The sequence below is a fragment of the Clavispora lusitaniae genome (assembly GCF_014636115.1).
Source record: "Clavispora lusitaniae strain FDAARGOS_655 chromosome Unknown tig00000038_pilon, whole genome shotgun sequence".
In the NCBI taxonomy this organism is placed as follows: domain Eukaryota; kingdom Fungi; phylum Ascomycota; class Pichiomycetes; order Serinales; family Metschnikowiaceae; genus Clavispora; species Clavispora lusitaniae.
Genome location: NW_027093976.1, coordinates 176,438 through 195,940, shown reverse-complemented (window position 1 = coordinate 195,940; position 19,503 = coordinate 176,438). Strand labels below are relative to the sequence as shown.

General features: G+C 45.5%; 9 protein-coding genes across 9 annotated transcripts; 3 read left to right on the top strand and 6 right to left on the bottom strand. All coding sequences in view use genetic code 12, as the record gives it.

Moving 5' to 3' along the window:
* Window positions 1-359: 359 nt before the first annotated feature.
* Window positions 360-2,291, top strand: FOB63_001216 (protein kinase; the record flags this gene model as incomplete). The annotated part of the gene is made up of 1 exon (XM_002618709.2): window positions 360-2,291. The coding sequence occupies one exon, from the start codon at window positions 360-362 to the stop codon at window positions 2,289-2,291; it is 1,932 nt and encodes a 643-aa protein (XP_002618755.2).
* A 210-nt stretch (window positions 2,292-2,501) lies between these two features.
* Window positions 2,502-4,424, bottom strand: FOB63_001215 (Lysophospholipase catalytic domain family protein; the record flags this gene model as incomplete). Its single annotated transcript, XM_002618710.2, has 1 exon — window positions 2,502-4,424. The coding sequence occupies one exon, from the start codon at window positions 4,422-4,424 to the stop codon at window positions 2,502-2,504; it is 1,923 nt and encodes a 640-aa protein (XP_002618756.2).
* Window positions 4,425-6,325: 1,901 nt separating this feature from the next.
* FOB63_001214 (non-canonical poly(A) polymerase) lies at window positions 6,326-8,029 on the top strand (the record flags this gene model as incomplete). The annotated part of the gene is made up of 1 exon (XM_002618711.2): window positions 6,326-8,029. The coding sequence occupies one exon, from the start codon at window positions 6,326-6,328 to the stop codon at window positions 8,027-8,029; it is 1,704 nt and encodes a 567-aa protein (XP_002618757.2).
* A 620-nt stretch (window positions 8,030-8,649) lies between these two features.
* On the bottom strand, window positions 8,650-9,216 carry YPT53 (Rab family GTPase; the record flags this gene model as incomplete). The annotated part of the gene is made up of 1 exon (XM_002618712.2): window positions 8,650-9,216. One exon carries the CDS (start codon window positions 9,214-9,216, stop codon window positions 8,650-8,652), a length of 567 nt encoding a protein of 188 aa, XP_002618758.2.
* Window positions 9,217-9,620: 404 nt separating this feature from the next.
* SSH1 (Ssh1p) lies at window positions 9,621-11,132 on the bottom strand (the record flags this gene model as incomplete). Its single annotated transcript, XM_002618713.2, has 1 exon — window positions 9,621-11,132. The coding sequence occupies one exon, from the start codon at window positions 11,130-11,132 to the stop codon at window positions 9,621-9,623; it is 1,512 nt and encodes a 503-aa protein (XP_002618759.2).
* A 2,443-nt stretch (window positions 11,133-13,575) lies between these two features.
* On the top strand, window positions 13,576-15,270 carry FOB63_001211 (MDR family MFS transporter; the record flags this gene model as incomplete). The annotated part of the gene is made up of 1 exon (XM_002618714.1): window positions 13,576-15,270. One exon carries the CDS (start codon window positions 13,576-13,578, stop codon window positions 15,268-15,270), a length of 1,695 nt encoding a protein of 564 aa, XP_002618760.1.
* Window positions 15,271-15,721: 451 nt separating this feature from the next.
* RIB4 (lumazine synthase) lies at window positions 15,722-16,273 on the bottom strand (the record flags this gene model as incomplete). The annotated part of the gene is made up of 2 exons (XM_002618715.2): window positions 15,722-16,176; window positions 16,231-16,273. The coding sequence occupies 2 exons, from the start codon at window positions 16,271-16,273 to the stop codon at window positions 15,722-15,724; spliced, it is 498 nt and encodes a 165-aa protein (XP_002618761.2).
* A 491-nt stretch (window positions 16,274-16,764) lies between these two features.
* Window positions 16,765-17,364, bottom strand: FOB63_001209 (uncharacterized protein; the record flags this gene model as incomplete). Its single annotated transcript, XM_002618716.1, has 1 exon — window positions 16,765-17,364. One exon carries the CDS (start codon window positions 17,362-17,364, stop codon window positions 16,765-16,767), a length of 600 nt encoding a protein of 199 aa, XP_002618762.1.
* A 1,577-nt stretch (window positions 17,365-18,941) lies between these two features.
* On the bottom strand, window positions 18,942-19,295 carry FOB63_001208 (uncharacterized protein; the record flags this gene model as incomplete). Its single annotated transcript, XM_002618717.1, has 1 exon — window positions 18,942-19,295. One exon carries the CDS (start codon window positions 19,293-19,295, stop codon window positions 18,942-18,944), a length of 354 nt encoding a protein of 117 aa, XP_002618763.1.
* Between the last annotated feature and the right edge of the window lie 208 nt (window positions 19,296-19,503).

The window sequence follows — 19,503 nt, the reverse complement described above, 5'->3', positions numbered from 1 at the left end:
TTGCATTGTTGCCACTTTAAAATATTGCAAGTAAGGGAAAAATGTTGTTTCAGGTGTGTTGTTGGCTCTTTTTGGATATATTGTGTATTGGAATCCCAATTTTCTGCCCCTTTTCCGCTTAACCACTTAGTTTCTTTTACTTGTTTCACATTTATTTTCTTGACCAGTCTAGGATACAGCTAAAGGCCATTAATAAACCCTCTTTTATATTTTCCAGCATTTTTTGGTTGTGGGTTAAGATTACCTTCTTCATGCACTCAAAGTTACCCCAGATTTCGCGCTACATGTCATTTACCTAGATAATTCCTACCACAAGCGAAAAGAAACAAGCCAACAAGACGAACATTTCCCCGTTCAAAATGTCTATTGTTCCCTACAATTCGCACAACGAGATTGTTTTCCACGATCCGGCGAACGAGATCTTGGTGATCCATGATAGCCAAGAAAATACCATTCAACTAGTGCGGGCGCTACCGTTTGAATCTACGGATCATGATGCGTTCTCTTCACGGGCGTTGGAGTGGCCGGACTCAGAGCACCGCTATGGGCCCGAGCAGGCCAACTCTTACTGTCCTCACTGTGGACACTCGTTTGCAGAAAACTCCCGCTCTGGTTTCAGGCGTCGCAGTTCCAATTCCACATATACCGAGCTGGATCTCCGGAATTATGATTATGTGCCGCTGCCGTTTTTGCACCATGACTATTTCAAGCTCTTGGCAAACCTCCCGCTTGGCGGCCGGTCGATTGCGCTGTCGGATTCTCTTCCTCTGGACATCTTCAACCAGGGCTACTTTGAGCGGTTTTTCCGGAAAGTTCCGCCAGGAATCTTGGGTTCCGGCGCCCATGCTCAGGTCTACAAGGTGATGCATGTGCTCAAGAACATCCAGCTTGGAGTTTATGCTGTGAAGCGAATCAACATCGGCGACCATGTCCTGTTTCTTGACCATGTGCTCAATGAGGTTTTGATATTGTATGAATTGTCGGCCCAGGGCGCAAACGAAAACAACTTGATCCGCTACAACCATGTGTGGATGGAAATGGGCTCAGCAAAAGATCTGAATACTATTCTTTTGAACAGAAACGGCGAACAGTCCGGTTTAAACGATGAAGTACCATACGTCTACATTCTACAACAGTACTGTGACGGAGGACACTTGGAAAACATGATAGCCGGCAATTTCCAAACGGAAAAATACATGTCCGCAAAGGAACGCATTGAACACGAACGTCAACGCAGAAGATTACAGAGGGAGCACCCTTCGATGCCCGAACCTGCTAAACCCCAATGGCTTTCAGACTTTGAGATTTGGAAGTTCTGCTCCGACATTACTAGAGGGGTTCTATATTTGCATTCCCATGGAATCTTGCATCGGGACTTGAAACCATCCAATTGTCTTCTTGACAAGAAATATGCGCCATCTCTGCGGCCGTTCGTATTCGAATCTGCAGCCGACCTCGAAAATGCTGCAGATCTGTTGCCCAAAGTACTTGTTTCCGACTTTGGCGAAGGAAAGTTCATCGACAAACAAAGAATGGCAGATCTTTCATTGCATGTGGATGAGGAAAGACGTGGCAACACGGGTACGATTGAGTTTACCGATCCTAAACTCTGGGTGTACTCACATTATTCTTCAGGGCGCAAGCTAGCCTACGAATTCACCAAGAGCAGCGACATGTACTCGCTTGGAATGATATTCTGCTACTTATGCGCCGGCTGTTTGCCGTTCGAAAAGGAACTAACTGACCGAACAGACCCAGAGAAAATCAGAAACGACATTGGAAAGTGGCACTCGAATCTTCTGCCTGAGTCTTTCCACGAATGGTTTTCAGACAACGTAATTAGGTCCCAGGGAGCATTTAGCGAATGTCAGCAGGATTTTAACGTGTTGATCTATATGTTGATCAAAGAAAGTTCCACTTTTACGGCGCAAGACACCATGGCCTATTTGCAAAACATAAAATGGCGCCGATTAATAGACAACGGGGAACTGGCCGCAATTGATGAGATCGAAAAGCCATCCAGTGTTGTATCGGAAATTGTGGTACCGCGGTTCCAGTTACCACTGGCCAACGGAATATTCCAGCGCAGAAGGCTATCTGTCTTTGCATACTTGGTTGACTTGGCACTTCTTGAAACAGCTGATGCAACAAAGTCAGTGAGACTTGCGAAATGTTTGAATTTGGCCGGTCTAGCAGTGGAAGCCATAGCGCCTGACTATTTGTCACTCCATGGGGCGGCTATCGGCGTCTTGATCACGGCCGTGGCTTGGGGCTACACAAAGATTGAATAAATAGGAGGTAACAATGTGCATAACAGAGTATAGAAACCGTAAGCTTGAAAGAGAGAGGAATTGAAAGACAGTGTGAAGGACAGGCGAAACTTGGGGTATTGAGGACTAAGACAAATCAATGAGCAAAGAAGTCATACACTTAGACTGGCTAAAGACTGGCTAAAGACAAAGTCTGAGTGGGGGCCATTTGCAGGCAAAGACGTGAGCCACTTAGAAGGTAGTACCACCCCAGTTAAGCAACGCCTTACCAATGCGCTCCCAAAGAGGATCACCATATGGGTTAACCCTGATATATTCATTGTTGCCCCACAACTCCATGGGTTCATCAGTCTTGCCTTCGAGGTCAAAGTTGCCTGGGGGCACATAGTTTGGATCTTCGTAAAGCTGGCCATCCCAACAGTACTTGGAGAAACACTTCTTACACTCTTCAGACTGCTCAATACCCTCACGTTCCTCCAGACGACGGACCATGGCACATCCAACACATTTAGGCCAATCTTCGTCAAGGGTACTGTTCATACGCGTGGCAATGTCGTAGAAGTTGGTAATCATACCCTTCTTCTCGCGGTCCGAGTACGTGAGCTTGAGGGTGCTGACATTGGACCAGAACTCAAAAGGACGGTTGGCCAAGTACACCACCAAAGGTGGCACCACGCCATCTTTGGCCAAAGAGGATTGGTTTTTGGCATCACAGCCAAAGAATGTGGGACGTGCAGTCAAGTTGTAGTATCCAAAAGTTGATTCACCAGGCACATATGGGCACACAATAGACTTACCCTCGGGCATAAATTGCTTCTCGTATGCATAGATGATCGACAGGCCGTTGGGGTGCAAGGGACCGTTATTGTCAATGGCAAACACCGCATCCAATTGCCGAGGAGCCACAATAAGAGACAGGAGCGGCAACAATTCACCAGACAAACCGCCATCAATCAAGTAGAGGGTATCATCTTTTTTGTAGTCATCCAGAGTTGTGAACCGCGAGTTCTTGAACGGATTTGGCAGCACTAATGCCACATCTTGAAGGTTTTTCGACATCAGAAGCAAAAGACGACGAGCAAAGAACTTGAGAATAGGATTGAACTTGCACACGGGACAGACCAAGGTGTTGAGGAACATGTTGAAGAGCGACGACGAGATACCAAAAACAAACGAAGCCTGGTCGTATCCTTTGACACATCTGCCCACAGGCTTACCGTCATCCACCTGAGAGCCCAAAAGACTTGTGTCGTGGAAAGTGTTGATGGATGCATCGAAGGAGCCAGTCTCATATGGATTGAATTCGACAATGGGCGAGTCTATGCCATAGTAGACTTCACCAGGCTTCCTGGTCAAAGCTGTGACAAAAGGGAAAGGCATGTCGTGCTGGGCAAAAGCAGGAACTTTCTGGATGTCCAGCCAGGTGACACCATTGAGCCAGTTGTTTCCGCTTTCGGCGAAAAGCTGGTGCTCCAAGCCTCTGCCCCACACATCCACAGACGTGATGTTAAAGCCGGCAGCTTGTTTGGCCTCGACGTCTGCCTTGATACCTTGGCCCGAAGGCGTGTCCCAGTAGTTAAAGTGAGTCAAGAGACGGTTGTAGTCGTTGAAAGCCACGTTGGCCGCCAAGGGAATAATCTGGGTAAGGTTTACAAGGCCTCGCTCCAACAGCAAGTTCCAAATGTCATCCGGGTTCTCGTACACAACCTCCTCGATCGTAGGGAAGCCTTGAAGCGCAAGCAGCGCCACGATCCACGAAGTTCCGGAAAGTGCCCCGAGATACGTCAGACTTTGGAGAACACCTCCCAACGCACCTTCCCCGGCAGTACGGTTGTCCATGGCATAAAGGGCACCGGCAGAACCGAGAAAAGCACGCCAGCCTCCTCCAGAAAGCGCCACGGCAATGTTGGGAGGCTGTTTCGACTCAAAGACTTCCTTGTGGGCATCGACACCAACCCGAGCCAAGTATGCGGCAAGAGCCTCGTTTGTTTTCTTCTGCCGGGCAGCAACCCATTCTTTTTCCCGGGGTGATATGGAATCGCCATCTCGGGTGAAATTCTCGTTGGGGCACGTAATTTCATAGGGCGAGTAAGGTGTAGCAGGTGTGTCAAACGCTGCTAGGGCAAGCGGAAGTAGCCAGAGAAGGGGGAGCATGATATGGTCGATACTTGAGCAGCACTCAGCCAGAAATTCTCAGACCAGTTCTTAGACTAGTAATTCTTGGGCCTTACTTCGTAGACCAGTAATTAGACCTAGCTTTAATGAATGGAACCAAGCAAGTAGCGAGTGATTTGCTTTGGAGTCAAAGTGAGATTCTTGAATGTCAGAGCAGCAGCAGGCCCAAGGGCCGCCCCAGCACTATTTAAAGTGCCTGCCCGTTTGTTGTCGGATGGTATTCATGCCGCGACCTCAAGCCTCTGGCTATTTTTACATTTCCCGTCTGCTAGAACATCGGGCCGGCAGCGGCGGCGCACAATGAAAGTCAAACTTCAGCTTCACTTTCTGATGCATTGAAAAGTGCACGAAACAGCCTCAAAGTATCGATGTGAGAATCTCCATTCACATGGGTGTTTCACCTAGGCATCTTGATTCTTGTGTAGGCGCGCGCCTACTATAGAGAAGATGGTGAACAATAGAGACACAACAAAGGAAAACAAAAGCTAAACGGACGCCTATGTGAATGCAAAACAAAAGCAAGGAAAGAAAACAAACAAAGTTGAAGAAAAGAGCAGAAGTCGAGCGGTGAACGCGAACCGCGTCGCATTCATTAGACTGGCCGGAGACAGAATGAATAGCTTTGACTTCGGAAAGCTGACTTCGGTAGGCATTGACTTCGGTAAGCTCGACCCAGGCCTGATCTCGTAAGAATTGATTTCAGTAAGCATTGATTTCAGTAAGCCTTAATTTCAGTAAGCATTGGTGTTGGGACCGTTGGCTGTTTCGCAATCTCGAATGTGAGCTTGGTCGAATCATGGAATTTAGTCAGGTCACAAACGATCGATCCTCTTGATTCACATGGGAGTAAGCGTTTGCTGCTATTGTTTTTGTCTGTGTCAAGCAATTTATGGTTAGATAACCGCTTACCGAACGATTCTTTGTCAAGGCACTTAGGAGTATGCTACATTCACCAATGCAACATGCGGGAAATTATCCCCGTCAATCGCTAGTTAAGATGCGAAAGAAAGGGCCGGGGAATCGGGAGTAGAAAAATAAATATCAGAATCTAGATACTCATCATGAATCATTTGAAAAAGTAGTTCTGTGTTTCTTGCCATCAAACACTTGCTCACATATAGTCTCGCTAAAATTTATTGATTTCAATTTTGTGAATTTATGTTGTCCAGAATCATCCAGAAAATAGAAAGCTTGCAACGGATGTAGCAGGTAACGAAATAAATACAACAACATCGAAGTAGAATAAATCAGATGCAATCAAAAAGAATCTACAATATCCAAAAGGCTCAAAGCATAGTGACTGTTGCAGTATCTAAGTTAATCATCCATTCCTGGAAAGAGATCATAAGTGACAAAATGGAAAAACGAATTATTGGGAGGCGAAAGATTTTCTTTATGGAAGGCATTTGGGTTTCTAGGAGCTTTAAATTTGGAGAGGATGATTTTCGCCTGTAGCTGTGATTCTCTGCGACATTCAGTCAACTATGTTGGTTTGATTTTATGGTTAGAACAAAAGCACTACAAAGCTCGCCTTTCAATTCACGAAAGTTTGAGCCAATGTTAAACCACTAATCAAAACTATCAAAAAAATTTAACGAGAGCCAAAGGATCTACAAGCTTCATATAATGGCATCGTAATATTTCTCACGATCATCAGGGTGCGAAATGTCCGACCGAAAAACCGGACTTCAGCCGTATTCGAATAATAACGAATAGTAGTTTAAAAGAACCATTATGCGATTTTTCTTTGTGTGGCTGTCTTCTCTATGCGAATGAACTTCATTTCTATTTGATTTTTGCCCATAATCCGCCGATGAAGCTTGAGAAGCCGCGATAATTAAAACCAACCTGTATAACGCCAATGCGAAGAAGCGCTTGAGATGAGAAAAAGCACCATCATGGGCCAGAAACGTTCAAACGACAGCCAGCCTGCAGTGACCCGGAAAAAGGCCCGGAAAACGAAGAAGAAGCCGCAAAATACGTTCGAGACGCTTCCACCCGAGCCCCAGGACGACATTGTTCTCGTTGAGTCGGGTGACGAATCGCATAGTGATGTTGTGGTGTTTCTGGATAGAGAAGAGGAAACGCAAGAAACAGAAACCAAAGAGGCTAAGGCCTTAGACTCGATACCAGAAACAGCAGATGCTGCTCCTCCCAACGACCTAACCAACAACAACGACTATATCCGGCTTGGGCTTTCGTCTTCTGAAGACGAGGCGGAAGACTTATCCGATGACGGCGTTCTCAGCGACGACGAGTCCGGCTCTCGGCACCATAGCCAGCTGGCCTCGTCGCCGTACCCGTGGGTCAAGGGCCACGACCATCTGAAGCAACGTGAAATCGCCGACTGGCTTACGATGGAAATCAAGGACTTTGTCAACTACATCTCGCCGTCGAAGGAGGAGATTGTGGTGCGGAACACTGTGATTCGCCGTTTGAAACGGCGCATAGCGGAGTTCTGGCCTCAGACCCAGGCGCATGTTTTTGGCTCTTGTGCTACAGACCTATATTTGCCGGGTTCGGACATAGACATGGTGGTGATTTCTACCACGGGAGACTATGAGCAGCGGGGCAAACTCTACCAGCTCTCGTCTTTTCTCCGTACAAACAAGTTGGCAAAGAACATCGAGGTGATTGCCACAGCCAAGGTGCCCATTATCAAGTTTGTCGATCCACAGTACAACATCCATGTGGACATTTCTTTTGAACGTACAAACGGTCTAGATGCGGCCCGGCGTATTCGGAAATGGCTCGACTCGATGCCGGGGCTTCGTGAGTTGGTCTTGATTGTCAAGCAGTTCTTGCGCCTGCGCCGCTTGAACAATGTTCATGTGGGCGGATTGGGCGGATACGCCACGATTATTTTGATGTACCACTTCTTGCGGCTCCATCCGCGTGTCTCAACGGGCAACATTTCTGTGATGGAGAACTTGGGCACCTTGTTGATTGAGTTTTTCGAGTTGTACGGGCGCAACTTCTCCTATGACCATCTCATTGTTGCATTGGCCAACGGCGAAGATCCACGGTACTTGCTCAAACTGCGGAACCATGTCTTAACTGCGGGCCGTGGTCAGTTTTCGATAGTGGTCCAGGATCCGCTGGATCCAGCCAACAACATCACGCGATCATCGTACAACTTGCGGGACTTGAAGAAAGCCTTTGGCGGGGCATATCAGCTTCTTGTGGAAAAGTGCTACGAGCTTCATGCTGCATCATACAAGAACCGCATAGGCCAGCTGATTTTGGGCGATATTATCAAGTATCGGGGCAAGGATAGAGACTTCAATGATGACAGAGATAAAGTGGTCAATTCGGCTTTGATAAGCCATTTGGATGATGAAGACGATGATGAGAGCGATGGTGCGGATGGTAACGATAAATACTACTTATCTGACATGACCAGTGAGGAAGAGGAAACATACGTTGCGCCAGAGCACAAGCAGCCTCAGAAAAACGAAAATAAGGCGTCAGTTGAGTCATTTATGGGCATACAAAGCGAGTCGGAAGAGGAAGAAAAAGTCCGCACCAACTTGGACAAGGATGTGAAGAGAGAATACTGGCGTTCGAAGGGACTAGAGATCTAAAGAATGGTGTTTATTGGGAGACCTTTTGAAGATCTTGTCCTGTTTGAGGAAGGAATATACTTCTCAAGAGGCTTTTTGGCGCTGTGAAGTCAGCAGTGGCACAGCTCATGTGTAAATATAGAGCTGTCGATCTTGTAATATAGTCTAGGGCAAAATAAATCTGCCAGTGCATGTCTTGAGTGTAAATTTGAAACGCACAGCTAAAGGATAACGTAGCGATTATTCAGGTATCAATTAACTTTCACGATGAGTGTTTCTTCGAATAAAACAATGCAACGACTTCTTGGTAGTCGTAATATTCACTTTCACCTCTCCACTTTGCAGCTCCTCAAATTAAGAGAAGTGCCAATCTTATAGTCAAACAGATAAAGAAGCTATGATAAACTCCAAGTAGTTAGTATAAACAACCGGAACTAACTCGGTTATCCAATCCAGATGTCATTCAATTAAAAATGGATACTTAGGATACCTGTTTCTTTCGTAATCCAGCTATAGTACATCCAGTCCCGCCAGTTTCCTTATGAGCACTAAATAATGTCAGAATATTACAGTCAGCCCAACCACAATGTCAATCACAGTGCTAATTCATGTGTTCATGCGCAGCCGAACAGTGTCGTATCTCAGCAGCACTTACTTTCACGAACACGCATGGTTAAAATCGGAGGCTCCTCTGTCTCCTCAAAAATCTCGTCGCTTGTTTCAGCCACGATCCCGTCAAACAAGTCTTTCACTCCCTTCCCATCTTTTGCGCTCGTAAAAAGCAACGGAATCTCGTGTTCAGCGCAATAGCTCTCGATGGTGCTCAAATCGGCATCCAGCGCTAGGTCACTTTTGTTTCCAACCATTTTGATCCGAATATCCAGTGGTCCCAGCACGGCTAGCTGTTCTACCCAATAATGTGCTCGTTCAAAAGAGCTTTCGGGGCAAGAAAGATCAAAACAAACAAGTGCCACCTTGGCGCTGCGGTAGTACATGGGCGTGAGGGACTTGTATCTTTCCTGGCCCGCCGTGTCCCATATTTCCAACTTGACGGTTTTTCCATTGCTGGTGTGTTCTTTGGAAATGAAAGCCGCTCCTATCGTATTGGCCAGATGCGCATCAAAGGCGTCGGAGATGAAACGGTGGACCAAAGAGGTTTTTCCGACCGAAGAATCGCCCAAAAGCACGATTTTGTACGAGGGCGCCATGCAGAAGAAGATTATACGGATAAGATGTTAGTGGATAAGATATAGATGCGGCTGCGCGCACACTTAGATAAAGAATGAGAAATACGACTTGATTATTGAGAAAGACAGCGACAATCTTCTGGATTGTTGATTTTGAAAGGGAAATCATTCAATGTATTTTTTTCTTTTTTTCTTGAATAAGATTAAGCATGAAAGTGTGTTCTTCGTAGTCTTATATCATGCTGAATAGAGGCCTCTATGAAGGTTCTTATGGTATTGCTTTATTTCTACATGGTTTCTTCGATTTTCTAAGAGTCATACCCACGAGTTGACGTCACTACACTGGTCCAGGATGTTTGTCTGAATTGATATTTATTAGGCAGCGTCACGGGTCCCGCTAACATCTATACACATTCGGCAACTGTCTATTGGTAGCCACCCAAAGAACTCATGATTTGCGAAGCTCCGCCAGACTGTTGGTAGTCGGTCATAAAGTCCTCCAAGACAGAGAAGGCGCCGCACACACCAACGGTGAGAGCTACTGTTCTGCCACGAGAACCGGTCAATTCGCCGACCAAAGCCAAAGCGGCCAAAACAACAGCACCCGTTTGAGAGGCAACAGGAATAATCTTGGCCAACTCTTTCGTCACGGAAACGTCTCTGCGGCCAGCAATGACGATACCCTGGTCTTTGAAAGTTTGGGCAATGTCTTTTGGAGCAGAACCAGAGATTCCACTCCAGAATCTGCCAAAGACAGCAGAGAGAACAAGAATAAGCGAAGTGTAAACCACTCCACGGATAGGCGACAAGAGAGATTCGGTGAAAGATGCTGGAGCGCTGATGTAGAAAGCCAAGCCCGAAACGACCTTGCCAGTCTCGGAGCGAGACTCAAACAAGTGAGCCACAAGTGGGTAGAAGGGCTCAACAAACACAGAGGCAAAATGCAAGGTGACTTGCGCGTTGGCCAAAACGGTAAAGGCAAAAAGAACAGGCAAAGCACCAGTGTACAACAAGCGGATTGGGAAGACATTGGCAGTGCCACGGGCCTTGTTGGAACGAATAGGCAACTCGACGCGGAAGTTCTGCAAAACAATGGTGGCCAATCCGGTAACCAAAGCAAGAATCACCTGGCCGATGGTTGGGAAGCCGGCTCTGGAGAACACACCAATAACAGCGTTTTTGATGGTGGTAAGGTCAAAAGAGAACAAGGCCTTGATAAGGTAAATTGCCACACCGTAAGTTTCTGGTTTTCCGCCAGGAACAGTGGAGACCATCTCTAAGCCAACCACATCACGCACGAGTCTTGTGGCGGCGTTCAAACTGAGCAAACACACGATACCAGAACCGAAACCGTAACCCTTGTCAATGACCTCCACGATCAAGGTCAAAAGGAAGTTCCATCCGACAATCTGGGTCAAAATCAAAACGTACGTGGTCCACGAAACCGCCGACCCGGCGCCACGGACTACAGGCTCGTAGTAACCGGAGAAAACCAAAGCGACGCCGAAAACAACGGCCAAAGTGAAAGAAGTCAACTTTTGCGCCGACTGGAACAACTCACGCTCCTGCGAGTACGAGAGGTTGACCTTCACCATGCGCAAACCAGCAGCAATCTGCCACACAAAAGCGGCGGTGATCACAGGCAACAAACCCAACTCCAACAAAGTACCCTGTTCCATGGCGTAGAGAGGACGCAAAGCAGGGAATGGGTCTGTCATTTTCAAAGGAGCATCTTTGATAAGCCCGTATATTGGGAGGTGGGACAAGATGAACAACAAGCCAGCACCAATGGTGAAGATGACTTTTTCGTCCAAGCTGATTTTTTCATCGGGGAATTCGATTTCAGGCAACACAGGCGAGAAAACCTTGACCAAATCAAGAAGGCGGACTGCGGTTAGTAACTCCAGACGGGGTTTTCGGGCTGTTTGTACATACATCCACTCATGGCTAGGACGCTAGAAAATGGAAAATGACTTTCGATCGTCGAGTAACTTTTTGGTGAGGCGCGCACGTGACATGACTGCTGGCCAGTGGGGCTGATAAGGCAGGAAAATAAAAAATATACTTCAGGAGCACGAAAAGAAGCAGAAAACCAGAAATAAAAGAAAGTACGAAAGCTATTCAAGTATGTGATTATGCAAATGGGGAACGTGTAAACAAAAGAGTAGTTTTTTACGTTGATGTTTTTTCTCTGCAAGTGGTGGTTCATGTGCGGACTTAAGGCCTGCTTGCATAATGGGAGAGATTTGTATGTATTTCGGTAAAACATAAAGAGGAACTCACAAGTCTGATGAGATTTATTGTTCATCGGCAATATGCAAGAATGATGTCCCGATGGCCATAAATTATCAATACCAACTGATGTCTACAACGACACTGTATGTGAATTTGTTTGTACATACGCAGGCGTATATTAATGCTATGATATGAACTTAATATGAGAAAAAAGAATGCTGTCGACCTCTGTGATTGTGGTTTTGGGTTACCCAGATTATTGTTTCTTTCAGGAAAGATACACTCTTGACCTATCTTGAACACCTGCCTACATTGTATTGAATAAGATTCCGGACAAATAAGACCAACTTGACGCTAGTAAATTCGCATACTCCAGGCCCCATGATTTGGTTACCCCAAAAAGTTTCAACGAATGTCTAAATGAATCGTTTGCATTACAATTTAAAGTACAGCCAAAGGCCGCGGAGCCTTATTCCCTAGTTACTTCTATTCTTGTTTCACCATCTGTTTTGCTTGTTGATTAGAATTGCGTCGTGTCTTTATGAAGCAAAGTTTGATTCCATGTATTCAATAGCACTTACCAAACAAGAACAGAGAAGCCCATAAACTTGAGAAGTTGTCAGTCTCGATTCCATTTTGATTCTAAACTACTTTTCTCTTTCCAGTTTTCATCTTTCTTTTTTGTTTTCCACCTTCCACAATTCCTCCATGTACCACCTAATTGATGGAGTGCACAATCGCCCTGTAGCATCAAGACAAAATGTCCTGTTTTCTTTACCACAGATGCTTTGTGCATCTACTAGCTTCAGAAAATGTCGTATCTTGTCCATACGTGGGTATGTAGCTCCTACCTCGGTGGAACCGCATCCAACCCAAGTGAAAGTCTAAGCGGAGGAACATGCGGCTTATCTCGCCCCAGAGATGTGGCGAAAAAGAAATTAGAGGAAGATGGCAAAAAACAAAAAAAGAACGAAGAAAGGGAACGAAAATACTTCTTCTAGATCAGCCCTACATCTCTTCTACTCCAATCGATATGTCGTATAATAGAGAGCCAGCAGAGTATAATGAAGGGAGCCAACTAGATTTACGCAAAACAATCATTTAATCCGCGAGAAGTTGGAGAGATACTTTCAGTCTAGAATAGTAAGGAAAAGGAAAACATGTCCTTCCAATTCTTCCTGAATGTGAACGTCATCGTACCAGATACTTTTCCCTCTGCTTGCATAACTACGAGATCATTTCTTTTGTTTTCATGTAAACTGGGTAAAGCTAGCCACTCTCTGAATTAAATATCTCCACTGGCTTTCTCTAAAAATGTCTCGTCTCTTACTTTGGTGCCATCATGTACAATTCAGGCAACGTGTCCCAGATAGATATATATAAGAAACCAGCATCCTGGTGTGAAGTAACCAATTCGGAATCTGCAGTAGAACGGAAGCATAAACGGAAGCACGGACCGAAGACGGCGGAAACTATCAAAATGATCTCTTTGTACATTTGGGGAAACACACCATAACAGGATTGGCTTACGATGTATCCAATCCCATTAGCAACAACTAAGCAGTTTTCAAGTTGCTTCATATTCTTCCATGGTCCAATTTGGTGTTTATAAACACCACCTTTGCAGTCTGAGTTGCGAGGTTCGTATCCCCACAAATTGATCTTGTATGTGCACACCAAGTACTGAAGTGTCTAATATTCAAGAAGGGAACAACCTGGGCTCCTCCATTAAAGATAAGAGTTTACCCAACTCCGAATCGGCCTTGTAAATTGGAGATCCAGATGAGAGGGGTTGCCACTGGAACCAATATATGTATACTTTAGGGTCCGAATATGCTCGGCCGCTTAAATGGGCCACTAGTAAATACATTTGCATTCTTGAGATTCTCAAAAAACAAACTCCATCACTGACTGGAGTAGTATTATTGAAATACTCAAGCCAACTTTAATCCATAGTAACCTTCGAAAAGAGAATAGGTGAAATTCAATATACAAGATATCACTTAATGTCAAAATGCATGTGGGAACGCTTAAACGGCGCTAACTTACCACTTCACGTACGGCTGGAAGTAAACATATAAATGGGATACCAATGAAACCACAGAAACCTATAACCTTTGTTCGTCAGCAAATATAAGATTAAACATGACTGGACCTACCGAAGATACGCAAAAAGGCTTCTTCGAAAGTGATGCGGGCGATGGAACAAGACGAGAGGAAATGTATCTCGAGGGCAAAAAACTTGTTCTATGTTTTGTTGCCATATTCTTTTGTTTTTTCCTCTTTGCCTTGGACCAAACAATCATTGCTACATTATTGACCACCGTGGGAAACAAGTTCAATGCATTTGACAAGATTGGCTGGATCTCGGCCGGGTTTCTCATCAGTATGGCCGTTTTGGTAGCTGTGTGGGGAAAACTCTCGATTATTTTCGGGCGAAAAGTCACAATGATGGCAGCCATCATTTTGTTTGAAGCAGGATCACTCATGTGTGCTCTTGCCAACAGCATGAACGTTTTGATTGGTGGAAGAGTATTGGCTGGAATTGGTGGAGGCGGCATTCAAAGCATAACGTTTATCATTGGTACAGAAATTCTCCCTATCCAGAAACGGCCCATAGCAATGGCCATATTGAGCACTGTTTTCGCCGTTGCTTCTGTTTTGGGTCCTTTGATTGGAGGTGCATTCACATCGCATGTATCTTGGAGATGGTGTTTCTACATCAATTTGCCAGTGGGTGGTGCTGCTTTCCTGTTGTTTGTCCTTGTATACAACCCTCCCAAGGCTAAGGGTAGCATCAGACAAAAGCTCAAGTTGATTGATTATCCTGGGGTCATCCTTCTCTCTGCTGGCTTGGTGGTTTTCCTTTTGGCCTTGACGTTTGGAGCTGGCGGGCAATATGCATGGAATTCAGCTGCAGTGATTGCTTGCTTTGTTGTTGGAGGTGTTGTCTCCATCATCTTTTTTGTCTGGAATGTTCGCTTCTCTAAGCACCCCATGTTGCCTTGGGAAGTGCTTCGGGTGTTCCAGGTCGAAGCGTCAGCTTTTGCTCTATTTGGAGCATACGCCTCCTTTATCTCCGCCGTCTTGTATCTTTCAGTGTACTTCCAAGTTATTCATGACGCTGATGCCTGGGAATCAGGCGTCCATTTGTTACCTCTTATCATAGCAGTTGTGGTTGTCTCCTTTGCATCAGCCATTATATCGAAGGTGACACGCTACGTCAAACCTTTTGCTGTCTTTGGTGCTTTTTTGGGCATGGTTGGGGCAGGCTTGCTTTGTTTACTTGAGGTGGATTCTTCAAGCTCGAGAAAAATCGGCCTTTTAATTCCCATGGGCTTGGGTATTGGCTTTTTGATGCAAGCTTGCATGCTCAGTGGACAGATCCTGGCTCCCAAGACACCAGGCGGAACAATATTGGCCACGGTTTTGGTTAATTTTATGAGGTCTTTTGGCGGAGCATTATCTTCTAACTTGGCGGACGCGGTCTACTCAGCGTCATATTTGAATAAAGTCCACGAAAACTTGAAGAAGCAACCCGAGGAGGTAATTAAAGAATTGTCTACAATTGATGTTAGAGCGATAGTGAGTTCCACTGCAGCGATTGCAAAGTTGTCTGCTCCAGCACAAAAATTTCTAAAGCACCAGGTGATGCTGGCCATTCGAAACACGTTCTATATGAACTTGGGCTTTTCTGCTATTGCAGTCATTGCCGTATGTTTTATCACAAACAAGCGTTTGCCGGATGCTCTGGTTCAAGAAAGGGACGAGAAAATAACAGAAACAAAACCAGCAGAAAACGATTCTGCTGAACCAACACGGTCCGGTACCGCCAAGTAAGTTTAGTTCTGTATTTCACTTGTACATAGTTAAGAATTTCGCTATATTTTACAAGATGCAAATGTAAAGAGACATTCTCGTTTCAAATATCAGTATGGGGCATGTTTGAACTCACCTCGTCGCTTGGCGAGATCCATACTCATACTCCAATTTAATAGAATTTAGTATTTATGTTCAAAATGTCGGTATAGCATTGTCTCATTTTGAATACAAGGCGTATCTGGGTGCCAGTACACAAATTCCAATAAATTCATGATCGCTGAACGTAATTCCCTTTTGTACTTCCATTCTTGTTGCGTAATTTGGCACTGTGAGAATTCTCATGAACATTCTATTATCACATACTGTTAGGGCCATGCCGCCATGCTGAAGCCCCCGTAGTCCTACTATTATGAATCATACTATTGTCGCCGCCATATACTCATATATCATATCACGTTGTTTCTGCCGTCTAAGCTCTGAACTTCACAGACATTTCCACAGCAGCAGCACCCCAGTCCTCTCCATGGTTGTGCATCTTGCCTTCAATAAGACCAGCTCTGGCTTCGGCCTGTTCGTCAGTAAGACAGGTCAAAACACCAAAGATCACAGGGATTCCGAGCTCAAAGTTGAGTTTCATCAATTGGTGGGTGACGGAGTCGCAGATGTACTCAAAGTGCATGGTGGAGCCCTTGATCAAAACACCAATGGGGATCACGGCATCAAGAGGCTGGCCCAACTTTTTCTGTTTTTCAACAAAGAGCTGGGAGCCGTAAGGCAACTCGAATGAGCCTGGAACAGACTCAACCACAATGTTTTCCTCCTTGACGCCAAACTCCTTCATGCGGGCAATGGCACCTTTCACCAAAGCATCGATGATTTTCGAGTTCCAGCGAGCATGGAGAATGCCGATTCTCAACGAGGAGCCTAGATGTTAGCACGGCCAGAACAAATTATTCACAACATCAGATCATCACATACCATCGTACTTCTGGTCAACCTGACCCAAACCTTTCACTGCCATTTTTGATGAAAAGAGTATAGTAATGGGAATCTCGACTACCAAGTTTGCGCGCGTCACGAGAGGAAAGGCTACGTCAGACAAAAATCCAGTGACATGGATGCAGAATAATGAGACAGAGTGACTAAAAGAGTTTACATTTTTTGGTGCATACATGTATTGGTAGGCCGGATGAATGTGTGATTGTAAGACTGGATTTGCTTGTATGATGGATTTTACTAGATCTGGAATAACTTGAGATTAGTCTGATTTATTATACTGGTCTATGGTATGCTCTGTGACAATCGACCAACTCGACTTGGCTACAGAGCATTCCAGGCCAATTGAAGAGCCCACCACTTTGACTGGTCATTATGACTCCCAGTGACTGGCCACTATGGTTACCGGTGACTGCCCAATTGCCCACTCCAGTCCATTCATCGACCCGTAATAAGAAATAATTCGTTTCATGCCAACAATTGCTACCGTTGAGTATGATAACCGCCATAACCCAGCTATGGCGTTTCCTCCAACGTGATTGTAGGACTGCGTGGAGACTCGTCGCTGCTGGCCAAGTTCGTATCGAGCCGAAGCGGAGGCGCAAACAAGGTTTTCATGACGGAACTGGAGCGGCGCAAGTCCCGGATCGGTGGCGCAGAGTCATTGAGCTCAGCAACATCGATGCCAAGCCGTGGAAGGTCTTTGTCAGCGTCAAACGGCTGCGGTTCTGGCTCGTGGTACGCATCTTTGTTCTGGGGCACGGGAACCGGGTCTATGTCCGAAAGCGAGTTTGCCAGGCGGGAGCGCTGCAAAAGATTTTCCTGGAGAGAAAGTTTCGCCGTTGGCGGCAATGTGAAGAGAGGCGTGCCGTTGTAGGACTTTTCTAGAAAACCGTAGGCCAAAGAAGCCGCCTCTGGGGTTTTGAAAATGGCCACGATCCGGCTCAAAAAGGGCAACTCGGACCATTGCACGACGAGATTGGAGAAGTCGGGCTGGTCCGGAAGATTGAGCACGCCGAGCTTGATTTGTGCCGCCAACGAAAGCGATTTGCCCTGTGCCGCAACGAAATCGCTTTTGGTCAAGTTGGAGATGATAATAGAGGTTCGGTCGTTCATGGCGACTTTGTGGAGCTGTTGGGATTAGATGGGTGATGCGGGAACTTTTTTTTCTTTCTTTTTCTCGCCAAAGCGGTTCGTTTTTATTTTACTCTTGATTATTTTCTAATACCTGGAGAGGTATTGGGTGCATGCAGAAAGGAGAAGCTGATAAGTGGTGGGCGCTTGTGTGCAGGCGCCGATGCGGAATGCCACTGGAGAAAAATGCTGGGCGGTGGCTTTAGTATGGGGAGGCACGGGTGTAGTCTGGGGCTGTGCTGTTACAATTAATGTTTCCAGCAGAGTTTCCGTGATGAACGAAAAAAGAAGAAGCATGCAGAAGAGAGGTGCATTACCGATGCTTGGGCAATGCTGAAAGAGGAAATTTTACTGCTCTAGTGAATGGTCCATCAGCATGGCTACTAATATGATAAGCATTACTGAAACGGATAGAAATGGATGCAAGAGAAGTGAAGATTGAAAGGGCAGAAAGAAATAAAACTTCGGTGCAGATGCAGATCCGATGGAGCTGGCCCTGACATTAATTGACTGCAGAAGCAAGCCGTTCGCCTATACGGCCACGAAAATGCAAATTTAATATCGCACTTCGCGATTTCTGTGGTGTAGAGCGAAAAAGGCTGTGTCGCTGGCCTCGGGCCTTAGTTCCGAACTTTTCTCTGGTCCTCCGAGAATACGCCGAGTTCTTGAGGCTTGGACGAAAGAGTGACCTAGTAAACGGGAAATGTCTCACTTTTAGTGGAGTTTGGGCTCCGCCATTTAAAGTAAGAGACACGAGCGATGGATACTAGACAGCTTCTCAAAGCACAGTAAATAAAACGAAGGTGTCTGACAATGTACTCAAGAGCTTTGACATGTCTTCCATGTGGTTGGTTCTTTTCTGGAAGTTTGGGCCTTATTGTATGGATTGGCCCAAGTAGCATTATGTGGTCCACTGGCCAATTGGATATGCTATTCTGAGTAATGTTACGTTATCGGCCATGCTGAAAATCAAGCCATTACTTGAAATTTAGGGAATCATAATTGATTGTAATTGTCAAGAGTTCAAATTTGCAACTCCAGCTCAAACTCATACGAAATTGTTAACTTAGACGATTCCTAGTTTGAGTTATTCGTCTACTAGTCAGAAGTTTGCACAGATTATTGAACATGTTGCACCAGTCGCATTCACCAGCAAACCCTTGTAAAACTGTTAATTGATCACGTCTGCTATAGTAGGTGTAGTATTGTTTTTAGCAAATATGCTTATCAGCGACAAATCATCCAGAATCATCCATGATGGATCAACAAATGGTGCCAGTCTTGCTTATTTTGCTATTTATACAATTTTAGGTCAAAATGCCAATTATTGAGAATATGAATCACTCAGACGCAGAAAACAAAACCCATCAACAAAGCTAGTTTTGCTCAGTTCGGCGCTACGCTCATATTAAATACTCCACTAGCTTTCTGTCATTGATCTATTGGAGGAAACGGCTTATAGGCAGCTTAGATAGCAGTACCGCATAATTGAAAAACCGAATAAACCAAAACTCTAGCTGAACATCAAGAAGAAAACAAGTACTAAAAGTGCTCTCGAGTTAGATCTCGTCCGTAATTCTCTCCTTCTTCTTCTCCACATCAAAGTATATATCATAATGGTTTGAACAGCCTGGGTTAAAGTTCGCTCCACATGACATGCACCTGTCCCCATGTCCCAGGTACTCAAGAAAAGTGAGCAACAGCTTACAGCAGCCACAAAGAATGATCTGGGCCGTAGCCAACTCTGCCTTGGGCCATTTTTCAACTGGATGGGTCTCGCATTCTTCATGGCACTTGTAGCAGGGATAGAAACGGCCGCAGCACTTGAATTTGATGGCAATCACATCAAGCAGCAGGTGGTAATGCACACACCGGGTCTCATTGTCAACGACGGGCCCCAACACTAGAGGCATTGGAGGGAAGAAGAAATGGAGTAAGCCACGTGAAACAGACGTGGTGATTCACGTGATCCAGAAGAAAAGATGCAACAAACAAACAAAGTTTGAAGCTACGGTTGCAAGACCTGCACCCAACGCGACGTAAATAAACAAACACCGCACTAGACTTTTGGCTAGGGCAGAAGAAGGAGGAAACAAAAGTGCAAATCACACAAGATAATCT